This window comes from Phyllostomus hastatus, unplaced genomic scaffold (genome assembly GCF_019186645.2).
Source record: "Phyllostomus hastatus isolate PE091 unplaced genomic scaffold, TTU_PhHast_1.1 phas_scaffold_93, whole genome shotgun sequence".
NCBI classification, from domain to species: Eukaryota; Metazoa; Chordata; class Mammalia; order Chiroptera; family Phyllostomidae; genus Phyllostomus; species Phyllostomus hastatus.
The window spans coordinates 27,812,348-27,827,739 of NW_025334042.1; the positions used below are offsets into that span (position 1 = coordinate 27,812,348).

General features: G+C 38.1%; 1 protein-coding gene across 2 annotated transcripts in view; it reads left to right on the forward strand.

Annotated features, from left to right (window-relative positions):
• GXYLT1 (glucoside xylosyltransferase 1) overlaps positions 1-7,945 on the forward strand; it is a 48,658-nt gene extending 40,713 nt beyond the window's left edge. For both annotated transcript variants that reach the window (XM_045829442.1, XM_045829443.1), the window contains one exon: positions 2,665-7,945. In XM_045829442.1, coding sequence (XP_045685398.1) covers positions 2,665-2,826 — 162 coding nt within the window. In that variant the 3' untranslated portion in view covers positions 2,827-7,945. The remainder of the gene's footprint in view (positions 1-2,664) is intronic.
• The last annotated feature ends 7,447 nt before the right edge of the window (positions 7,946-15,392 follow it).

Here is a 15,392-nt window from a genome sequence, read left to right on the forward strand (position 1 = left end):
TTTGAATTATCTAATTGTTGTCATCATAGCCCTCATTATTTATTTGCTGCCTTTCAACTGACAGTCTTATACACAGAGACAGACCTTCCTGAAAGTTTCTGTACTGGGTGCTGGGTCAGTGATGGAAGAGGGTGATTAACTGCAGAGAGGCTTCTCAGAGGAGTTGATACTTAAACTGAGTTGTAAGGATGAGCACCAGGCAAGTGAATGAGTCCGGTACAGCATGCAGTATAGAAAGAAGCCTTGCTTTCAGGTGAGGGCAGTGTGACCTCTGGGAAAAGGAAAACACCCAGATGCCAGTTATGTACTGCACAGTTGTGGGCATTGTACATTATGTAAATGGAAGAATGCAATGACTTTGGGCTGTATTCATATCAGTGGAAATTTTGGTAATTTATCATCTTTTTTAAAATACTTATTTTTAGAGAGACGGGAGGGGAGGAAGAGTGGGAGAGAAACATCAGTTGGTTGCCTTTCGTACATCCCCAATAGGGACCTGGCCCACAACCAGGCATGTCCCCTGACTGGGAATTGAACTAGTGGCCCTTTGGTTTGTGGGATGATGCCCAATCCACTGAGCCATACCAGCCAGGGCTATCTTCTTTCCTAAAGGGCAAATTAGTTGTTAAATGGTGGACTAAGGAACTCAATTCCTGAGGCACTAGTTTTATTCCAGGAAAATAATCATCAAAAGACTGTCTTGGTGATGAAAAAAATTTTAACAAACACTGGGATTTAAATCCCATGAAAATGAATGAACTGAATCTGAAATACTTCATATTTCTGAGAATTAACTTCCAAAATACCTTTATAATGTTTTCATTTTACTGTCATTGCATAGTAAAAAAAAAAATCATGGTTTGGTCTTCTCATTCTTACCCATCTCTCAGCCACAGTTGTCCAGGTATGTTTTTTTTGTGCACATTGAAATGTTACTGGATAGTGTCACTTGGTAAAGGGGAATACCCTTGATACATGTTACCTCCTTCAACTTGGCTGCCATTTTTAACCCCAAACGTGTATAACTCTGTATCCATATACATAGTGTATCCATATACAGCACAGCACTTTCTCCAGTCTCCCACTGTTAACTGAGCTTCAGCTTTCAACAGGATTTTGGAAACCGACTTGGCGTGGTTTCATTTGCTTATGTGGATCTGGTGGCTTTTGGAGCTGGGTAGGTGGGGTGGACGCTGGCTTCACCACTTACTGGATTTGTGGGGCAAGTATCTCTCCCTGTCTTAGCTGTCTCATTGGAAATGGGGATAATTATATTGCCTATTTTATAAGGTTGGTGTGAGGCTAGCATGGAGCCTGAAACGTATTAGTAGGAAGCCCCCTTTTTAAAATCAGTCCAGCTTTCAGTAGTTTTTCCCAGATACCTAGGGGCTGACTGTTACAATTTTTATTATATTCTTAGTTAAGCTTCACCCCTGTTTTTCTTTCTTTTTCTTTTTTTTTTTTTTGGTCTTTGAAACAACTTTAGATTTTTATCTTCAGTATAGATGATAGGGCTTTAAAAATCACCCCAAGAGGTTTTTTGCAGGTTTTTATGCAGTTAATGGTCACCATTTTCTCAACTCAAGGGATACTAAGGTTTAGGAACTGTTTTGGCACCTCTACACTGATAAAAGTCCAGGTAATAAATTAGCACAAGGCTCATCCTTTACCACTGATTGGCTTTGGCTTCCTACAGACTTACTAATTGTGATTTGAGTGGTGCTTTCATTTCCTCTCCCTCATGTCTGATAGTGAAACTCAGGGATAACCACAGGCCATTTTACAGCCCTCTGAGATTGCAGGTTCTGAATTTCCAGTGCAATCTTGCATTTCTCACTGACTTTAAACTTTCACATCAAATGTTCTATTTGCAAGCTTCCTCCAGCGCTCTCTAACTGGTTTCAAATGCTAATTAAAAAATATATCTGTCTGAATATACTAGAATCACAACTTAAGCACTACCACATTGTTTTCCAAAATATATTCCTTGGGATATGGATATATATATATATATATGTATGTATGTATGTATTTTTTTTACAGTAACAAAGGACTAGTTAGAAATATATTTTGGAACTAGTGTGTCAAACAACATTCAACACATGTATTTTGTTTTACTTTTTAGAGTTTTTCATGTGCCAGTGTGAATCCCCATGAAGAGTGTAATATTTAGCAGGTCTCACGTGTATTTATCTTTGGGATCCATTTGTGCAAACAGGGTTGTTTGGGAAATGCAGAACTGTGCTATCATTTGCATTCCTGCCACTCCATGCCACTATGTCGTTCCTTTCCAGTTTAGCCTCAACACTATTATCACAGTGATTTGGGGCTTTTATTGGTTTCTGAACTTTCAGTCATTGTCTCACAGCAGTCAGTACTTCTGGGTATTCTCCGCCCTTGAACTTGTAAGAGCTTTGCCTTGGGTTGGAACACCCTGCTTTCATTATCTTGTCTGTGAAAAACTTTCCCTGGTACCTCAGTGATTCACCATTACTTCCTTTCTCTAAAACATGAGACCATAGTTCTGTTTAATTCACTGAAAATATTTGTTGAGCATATGCTTTTTGTGAGACTTTAAATGAAGGTTGACAATATTAAATTGATCGGTTATTTGAAAATAATTACATATTTATATGTGTTTGTCTTTTTATTATCTTTCTCTAGTGTTCTTTTGAAGGTGGCCACATCCGTTCCTTATTAAAACCTTTAGAACTGGAATTGCAAAAGACAGTGCATACGTACTGCGGAAAACTTTACAAAATATTTATTAAACAGTTAACCAAAAGCATACAAGCTCGTTATGATAGACCACCAAAGGAAAGGTGATTCTTGGAGATCACCAAATCAAATGAATTAAATCACAAAATATTGAGGATACGTGTGAAGGAATAGTCTTGGATGAAATGTTCAGGAAGGAATTATTCATCTACAAAATAATTTTTTTCCTTGAAGAAGTTAAATAAGCAATATATTCATTTAATGAAGAATAAAGTCTTGGACTCCAACAAGAAGACATTTTTTCATCTCTGGTGTTTTGTAATGTTACTCGCTGTCATTCTAGTACTGATGAGAAATACTGCCTGGTTGTAGCCTACAGACTCTGGGTGACTCTTATTCTCAAGGGAGCGAGAACAGTAGGGTGTGTGGATGGAGATGTACCTCATGCACAGTGGGAACACTCAAACTGTGAGTATAGCAATAATTCTGTGTCAGCACTAACCTCACTTTAAATGTGTGAGAAGACGTTTACAGGAGCAGAAAAGGTTCTGTTTCTAAAGAAATGTGATGTAACCATTGACAATCTATAGTGTGCCTTTAGATTTCATCTCTGTTTTCAAATCTTTTTGTGACAATCATATTTAAAATTATTTTTACATTACAAGTAAACTGCACGTTTAAAATGGACCTGTATAAGAAAGAAGGAAAACAGTGAAAATTGTGGCATTTTAGTCTCTGTCTGTATACTTGTGCAATGTAGTATTTTCATTTGTGTATGCTAAAACTGTCTTGCCAAACTTGGATCTAAGATTGTTAAACATAAATTTTGGGAAATTTTTTATGAGTTTAAATGAAAATTTTCAGCTTTACTGGGCATTCTGGAAGAAAAAAGTGCTGATAATAACGTGAAAACCTAAATAATACACATATATGATGGTGGAAAATGTGACAGACCAAAATATGTAGCTATATACTTTCTGTGAATAGTTATTTTAGTTACAATGGAGCAGGAAAAAGTGCTCATTTTTAAACTTTTTTTCTTCTACCTCAAAATAATTTTGCAAGATATTTTTGAAGAAGCGTATATAGAGAGCCTTACTCTAAATAAATTAGACAGCATTTGTGGGTGATTTTGATTAAGAAAATCATTACCTCTGACTACAGAAAAAGTGGTTTTGATTGGGTCAGTGTGAATGTCTTTCTTTTTTGAATATCACTTAAGACAGCTATTTTTTTAGTGTTGAAAATATGAAAAATAATTATTTCTCATAGTGTTCTTGGCCACTATCTAATGTACATTTGAAGGGTATATAGAAGGCTGTTTTTAATGGTCCTCAAATAAGACCACTGCCTGCCGGGCTGTATTCGACTCCTGCTGGTGGGTGTGTGGAGCTTGTTGAGAATGGATTCTTGGGCTTCACCTTTGAGGACTCTGATCCCCTGTGTCTAGGGTGAGATTTACAGACATTTCTTATTAAGAGGAGATTTTAAAAATTACACAAAAGTAGAGAGAAGTGGTACTGATTTTCCAGATGAAAAGAAAATCTCAGACAGCACGTTATTTCACTGCCACGAATACTTTGTTAACTACAGTGACATCATTCCTCCTCCATATTACATGAATCTCCAGTCCCTAAGCAAATTACCCTGCTTGTCTCCACTGTTAGAAGCGGGGTGCAAAAATAAGTTACATTATGATTCTGTTTTTAATAAGCATCTCAGGTGATTTCAATGTCTTCTAGTTTTGGAACCACTGGAAATCATTTTGCCAACTTGAAGTTTGAAATTAGAATATTACAATTCTTGGCACAGTTAGTGGATTATAATTGTGATTCTGAAATATTAGAGGAAGTACTTGGGGTTATTGATAAGATAGAAATTTATCCCTTAAGCAAGTTCCTTAGATTTGAGTTCCTTACTGAACAGAGAATCTGAGCCCCATTTACTCTGATATGATTGATTGGGACTCGAGCGTGTGGTCATAGCTTAATCCAACTGGACTATATATACTGTGATCTCACGCAGGTTGTGACTGACTTACACCGTCACACACTCTACACACTGTCGATCATTTGGAAGATTCTTCATCTGGTTTATTCAGATCTGGCCTAATTGGGTATTTTACTACAAGTAGGGTTATGGTGAAGATGCACTTAAGGACTATTTTTTACCTGAAATGTAGGATATCACAGAAAGTTAATAAAAATATTAAAATGAGTTTTCTGAATTTAGATAAGGTAAATTTTTTCCTTGAGAATTTATGAGAAATGTAGCACTCAGTGTTAATGAGGTTAAATTATAGAACAATTTAGAGAATATTACATTTCTTTTCATAAAACAGTATATATCTATGCAGTTCATATAAATTACATCATATATTCTTTGAGTCTATGTGTTAGAACAATTCTGACCTCAGAACTCTCTCTGGGCTACAGTATTACCAAAGTGGAATGATGAAAATGCAGTAAAACTTTATTTGTATGAGTAGTCATCCTAAAAGAACTAGGAAAACTTGTTGAAATATGTATTGTGATTTACATTAAAAAAAAACATATACTTTTTGTTTTTCCTATGCAGAGTAGTTCAGAATGTATTAGGTAACCCAGTTATCTTTTGATACTTGAGAGCCTGAAATAATATTTTAGCTTACTGTTGCTCTCATCTTGCCTTCAGTCTGATGTTACTGGTGCAAAGGAAAGAAAATCAGACTGTGAGCTGAATCTGCATACTCTTCCTGGTGAGAGACCCCGGGCATATCATTGAACTTCTCTGTGCCTCGGGTTGGTAAATAATCTGTGTGCCCTTCTGACCTCCTGAGACCCAGAAGTCGTGAGTTAGGAAGTTATGAGACTCATCCAGATAATGGGCTTGAAGACACTCGCTCTGTCGTGTCACATCGGCACTACTGCGGAAGTTGTTTGCCCTGTTGTCTACCGTATGGATCGTGTCTCCTTAGGCCCAGTGTTCTCTGATATGTATTATAGCTCTGGGATTAATTTGCTTATTTTATGTGAGGAAGAGAAAGCAGTGAAGAGAATGATATAAATGAATGGTCAAAAAAAAAAAGAAGGAAAAGAGAGGAAGTGAGGAAAGTGAAGAAAGAAGGGGATAAAAGTGAAAATGGCAAAAGGCAGAGTTGGAAAAGATGGAATGAGAGTGGGGAAGATCGAGATGGAGAGACGGAGAGAAACGGCGTGGAGACAGTCACTTGCTGAGCTGTGGGCCCCCACCCTGTGCCTCTGTCTGCCTCCCTCTAGGTCTGTGCCAGAGGCCCTCCAGGGTCAGGAAGGGTGCGGGCTTTCACGGAGGCGAGCAGCAAGGCTCCCTTTGTTTGATTTGTTAATACTAGAATTGTTTCCCAGTCACACTACTCACTTAATCATTTAGTGCTAAGGATTCCACATTTTTTTTTTAAACTGAATTCCAGTTTATGAGGTAGGATGTGTAGAAGCATGATAACTATCTTCCTTTAACCTGGTCCTTTTAGTCATCCCAAGTGTTGGATTATGCCAAGACTAATCACGTAGAATCACAGGAGAGGTTAGGGTAGAGGGGATGGCCTCTTAGGTTTGAAGGGGAGCAGGGACTTACTATATCTGTTTCCCAAGGTGATACTGACAGGAAGCCAGGTGTGGACATCACTGTCCTGCCTTGAGTGGCAGCGTAAACAGTGAATCACATCTACTGATCCCTCAGTAGGTATACTTTCAATTGAACCGTTATGAATAAATTCAAGAAAATATTCAGTGTCGTCTTTTTCAGAAGTTTATATTGTAGTAGTAAGTGCCTTAGGTAGTAGTCAGAACTTCTTTAAGGTATTTTTAGAAAGACCACGGATCTTTTTGTTTTTTAAAATAACTTTTTTTGGTTCCGTAGAGTAAATGGAGAAGAAAAGTAGAGGAGCAGTCATGTCAGGTGTGGGGTCAGTTATGCATTTATTAAATGTAATTTCATGTATCTTAAAACAATTGCCTTTTAATATTTAATGAAAACATTAAATAATGAGCTTTTTTTAATATATACACTGCCAAAGCAACCCTTTTTTGCCTATTAAATTCTGGCCAAACTGTTCTGATGTTTATTGTTTCTTAAGTCATTGAACATGAAACTAGGTTTTAAAAACTAAGTTATAAAGTTAGATAAACTTAAGACAAGTCTAAAAGGTGGTACAAGAAGGTGTTCTTTTTTTAAAACTAAAAAATGAATATGATGTTAATTCAACTATTTAGCAAGTACAGGATTATGAGAACATGGAATAGCATATTGGAATAGGGATTTTAAAGTTGATTATAAATCAATGTCAAACTTAACTTTTAAATGTAAAATATATATTGTCACCTCATCTATCAATAATTCCAAATGTGTGGTGGTGTTATTTCTTTAGAATTTTCTATAAACCCAGTTTTCAAACAAAAGAGAGCCTTTGAAAAGATAGGAAATGAGAATTTCTGCAACTACTAACACTGTGAGTGCTATTCAGAGGATGCGTGGTCAGACATTCTGATGTGACACTTAACTGATATGGAGCCTTTGATTATGTTTCCGTACATACACAGTCTGAACACGTGTAACCCTACAACACCGTAACAACTCCTCACAAAAACTGAACAGAACTCAACAGTGTATGTTGTGTAAAAGTAAATCAACTCTGACTATGATGGAAAATAGCTATTTTCAACCTTTGTATAAAATCTCTTCAGGGAATATTGGAATGTTGTGGAAAAATAATTCAGGGCTTGTAGTATAGCTGTAGATTATGTCATTTATTTGAAATTTAACAACACATACATACATCATATTCATTATTTGAGCCAGACCAATGGTTTTTGATGGGGTGCTCTAACAGAAGATCTATGAAGGAGATGGTTTGCACCTGTTCTTAAAATAAAAAACTGGTAAAGGTTGTAGGTATTTCCATTTTTTTACAAGCATTTTGCATAAATACATTAATAATTTGAGTAGAATTGTTGTAAAAGCTGCAGAAGGCATCTTGGTATACTGTGATATGCAGAGGTTGCTATCCTTAAACTGCTTTTTTACCTTAAAATGTTATAGTTTTAAGATAATTTGGATGTCTTTAAGTATTTTATGTATCTTGACATTTATTAAAGATTGTAGATTGGGCTGTTGCCTGAAATAATAGAAAGTTGCTTCATGGGGGGGGGAGTTCAACTCATCTTTTTCTTGAGAAACCATGTTGCTGTTACTAAATAAACATCTCAATAAATGTTTAAGTTCTTCAAATGATGTGTCTGAATTACTCTAGCAGTCGTATATGATTTTGGAATGTTTAGGGTAGGATACTTGATAACTAGGGCTTTAGAAACTATATCCCAAGGAACACATTTCCCTCAAATGCTTCATTCTGTGGAATAACTTATTAAGTCATGAATTTTGAGGTGAACTTCAAAAATGAAATGATAAAAAGTTTGAATGAGATTTAAAAAGAGATATAGGCCTAAGAAAGAAGTTGAAGATCAGAAGGATGCCATTAAAAATCTGATAAAGTAAATTAGAAAGGAACAGAAAAGACAGTTGAAAATTAAATTGGCCCTGGCTGGTGTGGCTCAGTGGATTGAGTGCAGGCCTGTGAATCAAAAGGTCACCGGTTTGATTCCCAGTCAGGGCACATGCCTGGGTTTCGGGCCAGGTCACCAGTTGGGGTGTGCGAGAGGCAACCAATCGATCTATCTCTTGCACATTGATATTTCTCTCCCTCTCTTTCTCCCTCCTTTCCCCTCTCTCTAAAAACAAAATCTTTAATATATATATATACACACACAAAGAAAATTAAATTGTTGACATAGAAAAAAAGTTTAGCACAGTAAGTCAAATAAATGCCCCTCACCAACAGCAGAATAATCTCAGCATATTTCTAAATGTTTACTATGAGAATGGATGAAATGATTTTCTAGGCAGGCCGAGCATCCCTTGAAAGAATTGGCCTTCAGAACTCTCTGAAATTAATACTGCAATAAGTGTATAAGGAAGAAAGAAGATAAAAAATGGGGGAAAGACATAGAAGAAAAAAAACCCAAAAGAAATAAAATTAATGTTACAAAAAGTTAAATCAAGAGTCAAAGTTTAAAATGGATACCATAATATTTTTAAATAATTTTGTGTTAGTAGTCTACTTAAATCCTCACAGATGTTATATACCAGACAGAAGTTTACATATAGCAAAATCTTCCAGAAATATAACATTGTTAAAGCCAACATAATAGTGTCAATTTTAGTAAGTTTATTTCTGAATTTGCACATCAAGACCAAAAAATAAACAGCTGTATTCAGAGTAAAGAATATAATAAATAAATACCATGTTTTATATTCATACTATATTCATATTTACAGAATTATTTAACCCAGAAAGAAAACCTTCGTAAACTTGTGTATGAGGTAAGATTACCAGGGATGAGAATTGACTACAAGTGACAGAAATCCAAAGTAATGGTGACTTAAAGAAGATAGAAGCTTATTTCTCTCTCACATGAATGTTGGTGGGTCGTAAAGTCTGATTTGAGGGTTCCACTATGCTCAGTCTCCTTACCTGCTCCTTCGTCATTTCCAGTAAACGGCCTCTACCAGTGTTACAAGAGTGTTATTCTGCTTTCATTTATCATGTCTGCCTCCCAGCTAGCAGGGAGGAAAAAATGGAAGGAAGGTCCTGCTCACAGCTTTCAATACAGCTTTCGGGGAGTATCATAAATTACCATTCATTTGGCTGTGTACTTAGTCACAGGGACTATCTAGCTGCAATGGGGTTTGGATTTTTTTTTTATCCTCACCTGAGGACATTTTTTTTTTTTAAGATTATTTATTTTTAGAGAGGGAAGGGAGGGAGGTAGAGAGAGAGAGAGAAACATCAATGTGCAGTTGCTGGGGGTTATGGCCTGCAACCCAGGCATGTACCCTGGCTGGGAATCGAACCTGGGACACTTTGGTTCCCAGCCCGCGCTCAATCCACTGAGCTATGCCAGCCAGGGCCCGAGAACATTTTTTCATTGCTTTTTAGAGGGAGAGAGAGAAATATTGACATGAGAGAAACATCAATTGGCGGCCTGCACATACCTGGACCAGAGATTGAACCTGCAACCCAGGCATGTGCCCTGACCAGGAATCAAACCTATAACATTCTGGTTACAGGATGACTCTCCAACCAATTTGAGCGATACCGGCCCGGGCAAGGCTGGGATGGTGTTAACACATTCTTCATGTGGGCCCAGGTCAAAGTTGTCAGGCCCTTTTCTGCTGAAGAAGAGAACATGCAGGGGTGTCGAACTTGCGGTCCAGGATGGCTATGACTATAGCCCAACACCAATCGTAAATTTACTTAAAACATTATGAGTTTTTTTTTCTTTTCATTAGTGTTTGTGTATTTAATGTGTGGCCCAAGACAACTCTTCTCCCAGTATGGCCCAGAGATGTGAAAAGGTTGGACACCCCTGTAAGGGAAAACAATCACTGAGATACCTCACACATCTGAAAATTTATTTTTTTCCTAGACGTTGATTATTGAATAATTTGGCTGGGTATAGAATTTGGATTTGGGCAGTTTGCCTTTCAAATTTGCAAAACATTGGTTGATTGTCTTAATTTCCTATATTGTTTGTGTTGGGTTCTCCAGAAAAACTATATGTAGATATAGTGAATTGGCTTACACAGTTATGGAGGCTGAGTAGCCCCATGATCAGTTGCCCACAAGCTGTAGACCCAGGGGAGCTGGTGGTGTGATTCAGTCCGAGTCCAAAAGGCCTGCCTGAGAACCAGGGGAGTTGATAAGGTACACCCCAGTTGAAATGAAATCAGTATCTCAAAGAGATACTTGCCTTTCCCTATTCTTTGCAGCATTACTCTGAAGAGCCAAGATGCAGAAACAACCTCAGTGTCTTTGGGTGGATGAATGGAGGGAGGAGGTGTCATACATACATAATGAAATGTTGTCGAGCCTTATAAAAAAAAGGAAATCCTGCCATTTGCAACAACGTGGAAAAATCTGGAGGACATTATGCTAAGTGAAATAAGCCCGACCAGAAAAACAAATTCCACATGATCTCATTTACATGTGGAATCAAAAAAAAGTTGAACTGATAGAAGCATAGAATAGAAGGGTGGTTACCAGAGGCTGGAGAAAATGGGGAGATGCTGGTTGGAGAGGAAAGCATTTTAAAAAAGAGTACATTCTGTGCATCTCGTGTACAGCATGATGACTATAAGAAATACTGTACTGTGTACTTGAAATTTGCTGAGAGTAGATATTAAATGTCCTTACCACACGCACATGAAATGGTAACTTAGGTCATCATTTCACAATGTATATGTGTGTCAAAACGTCATGTTGCACACTTGACTATATACAACGTTTATTTGTCTGTTATGCCCCAATAAAGTTAGGGACAAAAAATTCCCAGTCCATGTGCAAGAGAAGGTAAGATGAAATGTTCCAGCTCAAGAAGTAAGGCGATGGAAAAGGGCAAATTCCTCTCTCCTCCACCTTTTCCATTCAGGACCTCAGTGGCGTGGATGATGCCTATTGACATCAGGAAGGGTAATCTATCTACTGAGTCGAACTCAAGTGTTAATCTCATCCAGAAATACCCTCACAGACACACCCAGAAATGGGTAACCTGGAGAAACCCCTTGGCCCAGGGCAATTTATTAGGGTGCTATAATGTGCTTTTTACTACCCTTCTACTCCAGGAGGCCAATTTTTCTCTTTTCTTTTTGATAGCAGCATAACCACAGTTCTTTAATTATATGTTACACACTACAGAAAATTTGGTAAAATATTTATCTTCGAAGAATTGTCAAGTCTGATTATTTACCAGCTTTTTTATACCAAAATATCTATAAAATTATAATATTTACGTAGATTATTTCAAACATGTGCCCACTTTGTCTACTGAAGAAACCAGCCTGCCTGCAAGAGCAAACAAACAAAAAACTGGTAACTACTGCCTCACCCTCCACTGACCAAATAAACGTATTTGTATATGATCACAAATATCTTTGGTCTTTATTTGCAATGGTTTTAGAAAACATGAAATGTAAAATTTTTATTATAAATTCTTTGACTTTTTAAAAAAATAATAGGCTTTTTAAAAAAGATTTTATTCATTCATTTTTTAGAGAGGGAAGGGAGGGAGAAAGAGAGAGAACCATCAATGGGCGGTTGCTGGGGGTCATGGCCTGCAACCCAGGCATGTACCCTGACTGGGAATCAAACCTGCTACACTTTGGTTTGCAGCCCACACTCAATCCACTGAGCTACGCCAGCCAGGGCTTTAATTGACTTAATTGCCCTTTGTGAAATCATGTATAAATCTATTTTTCCAGGGTGAGAAAAGAATAAAATGTGAAGGTAGTCAAAAGTCTGAAAATATATAATTATTCTGTCTCATTAAAAAAAAACAACGTAATATTTTCAGGGATGTCTCAATTGTCCCATGGAATAAATTGAGTACTTATGGCTGCATACAGTGAGGAGAAGGTTGTTTTGTTGATGCCGATCGGGCTGAGTCCCCTTCAGTTCTACTAGGGCTCTTGTTGAACACGTGATGCAGAATAGGTTGTTATGTAAATAAGTAATTTTTTTCTTTATTCATTTAAGTTTTGTTCATCCATGGTCATTTTTAACAATTAGCAAACACAACTAAAAAGAAAAAGATCTCTCCTTTTGAGGCACTTTATGTACGCATGGACATACATAGTACCGGGGTTCAGTCAGGGAAGCACAGCAGCTGTGAATGTTATGGAGTAAGGGCTTGATTGCAGGAATCAGAGAGTACCCGGCTGCGGAGGGGGCTGGGAAGTGAAAGTCAGGAAGCGGGAGTCAGGGGATCAATTAAGAGCCACTAGCCAGCTCTCCTGAAGTGCTGGTGTGGGCAGAGAAGTTGGAGCTCACAGAGATACCCGAGGCATCTCACCATGTCCCATGTCCCACGACAAACCTGGGCCTGTGGTGACATCTCTGTGTGTAGCTGCCTCCTCTGGAGGAGGGGACAGCTGTGCTAGCAGCACAGACGGATGGGCAACAAGAGGAGTGAGGGCAGTTGGAACCTACCAGGTAAGTCTGTGTCTGTGGCAGTGTATTTGACTGAAAATTTCTTCAGAGTTTGGCTGGACTGTAACGCAGAGCCAAACAGAAAGAGGCTTCTGGTAAACACAGTTCCTAGGTTGACAGTCTTGATGATAGTGTGTATATGTGAGTGTGTATGTGTGTATACATGTATATGTGTGTCTACAAATACACAGAACACTACTAGGTGTTCTGTATAATCTTTTCTAACTTGAAACATTGTGAACATTAGTGTTTATATCAACACTATAATTATAGTGTTTATAATTATAATGGCTGCTTAGACCCCCCATCATTTGGAGGATTTATTTTATCTATTTGTTAATTTTGTGAATTGTTTAACAGTAAAGACTTAGGCTGGGGTGCTTCTGATGATGGATGGAAGCAGTGACATGAAGGACACCACGACAGCCTGGAAGAGAGCAGTGATGGTTAAATCGTAATCTTCCATCACTCGAGGACCTTTAGTAAATTCTCCGTTAAAACGGACATTTCCACTGATGTACTATTGTGAAATCAAGAGGGAAGACCATTCCTCTTGATTGGATTGATGGCCACATTAACTGGGCTCAGTGGCATGGTGATCTTACAAGGGTCATTGTCATCAACACATGGCACATGGACACGAGGAGGCCAGAGCAGAAGAGCCCAAAGATTGTGCTCCTGGGCATCGTGAGGTGGGTTCTGCTCAGATATAGTGGGGAGACTTAGGAAGGATTGATGATCTCCTAAGCATGAGGTTGGGTGAGAGAGTGCCGGAGAAGGGTGTCTCAGTAATTCAGGTTTCAACTGAGGGTGTCCCAGTGCATTTTAATGAACAGTATTCAATTACATTTTGGCTTTGCATTGTGTGCAGTTAGAAAGCATGACCCATGCTTCGGCCATCTTTGTATTTCTAGAATATTGAGCTAAATTGCATAGCAGTAGCATCCGGGGAAGTACCAGGGCCTGCCTTACAGGGCTGGGAGGGCAGGAGCAGGAATGGGGGCCAAGAGCCTGGCCAGCAGGAGTGGGAGCCCCTTTTTGGAAGGAGCAGTAGAGTTAGGCCACTTAGAAATGGTACAGAGATTAATTGACGCTATCAGCAGCTGAAGAACTTAGAGCTACCCTTATGCAGAAAGGAAAGGAACTTAGGTATGTGAAAGCATAAAATTATGAATCCTGTAATTTAAAATTTGGATTTATCTAGAAATTATCTAAATTTACCCAAAGCTGGCTTTCAACTGGTTGTTTAGTAAGAACTTTTGGAACAACAGGAATGTGTCAGTCAGGGTGATCGAGGATACTGACAGCATGTTCAAATGGGGAGCTCGAGAGAGGTTCAGGAAGAAACAATTTACACATGCGTGGGGAAACAACACCTGATGGTGAAGTAGCGAGGGCTCTTAACAGTGGGAAACTTGTCACTTCTAAGCCTAAAGGGGCAGAGGAGAGAGGTGGAGGTTGCCAGAACTGGGCTCGAAGATTGGAGGGCACATCGGCAGAGTCCCTGGAAGTCAGTCTCCCGGAGATTAAACCTGAGCGAGGAATGCAGCGGAGGGTGGCTCTGGGGGGGCCAGGACTGGATGCCCAGCACAAGGTGTCATGAGGCACAGGTGTTTGTGGGAAGAAGCTGGGTTCTGAATTAGCTGTTATGTGTGTTTATATCTTATTGTGAATTTTAGACACCTTTTTATTTTAATAAATTTCAAACTAGAAAAGTTACAAGAATAGTCCTGGCTATTATAGTTCAGTGGATTGAGTGTAGGCCTGCAAACCAAAGGGTTGATGGTTTGATTCCCAGTCAGGCCACATGCCTGGGTTGCAGGCCAGGTCCCCAGTAGAGGGCAAAAGAGAGGCAACCACACATTGATAGTTCCCTTTCTTTCTCCTTCCCTTCCCCTCTCTCCAAATACATACATAAAATCTTTTTTAAAAAGTTGCAAGAATAGTTTAAGGGACTCCTATATAGCCTTCACTCTTTACTTTTGCCTCATTTGCTTAATTTCTCCCCCCTCTCTTTCTTTCCCCCTCTCTCTGTGTTTTTCCTCAACCATTTGAGAGTAAGTCACTCACAATTTGCCTTTTTAAGCTAAATACTTACATCAGCATTTCCTAGGTATAAAAATATTCTCTTACATAACCATGGCACGTTAATCAAAATCAAGAAGTTTAACAATGATACAATTATTTTATACACAACTCATATTAACATTTTTTTCAATTGTCTCAATAATGTCCTTTATAGCTTTTTCTTTGTCTAGCTCAAGATCTAATTTATGCTCATGTTTTGTGTTAAATTGTCAAGTCTCTTTTAGCCTTTAATCTTGAACATTTCCTCAACTTCTCTTAGTTTTTCTTGATCTTGATATTGTTTTGCTCTTAGTATGTATCATATTTAGGTTATATCTATATTTCTGTATTCATGTCCTCATAGAGTTAAGTTGACAGGATTCTCTTCCTCCCTCCCTCCCTTTTGTTGTCCTGTTTTGTTTTTACTAAAGGCAAAGTGATTTCTTATAATAAGAAAATTTTTATTTTAATATTTTCAAGGATTTCCTTGAGACTGGAATATGCTATAAGAAACTACAACACATTTATAGGAATATTTATTGTAGAG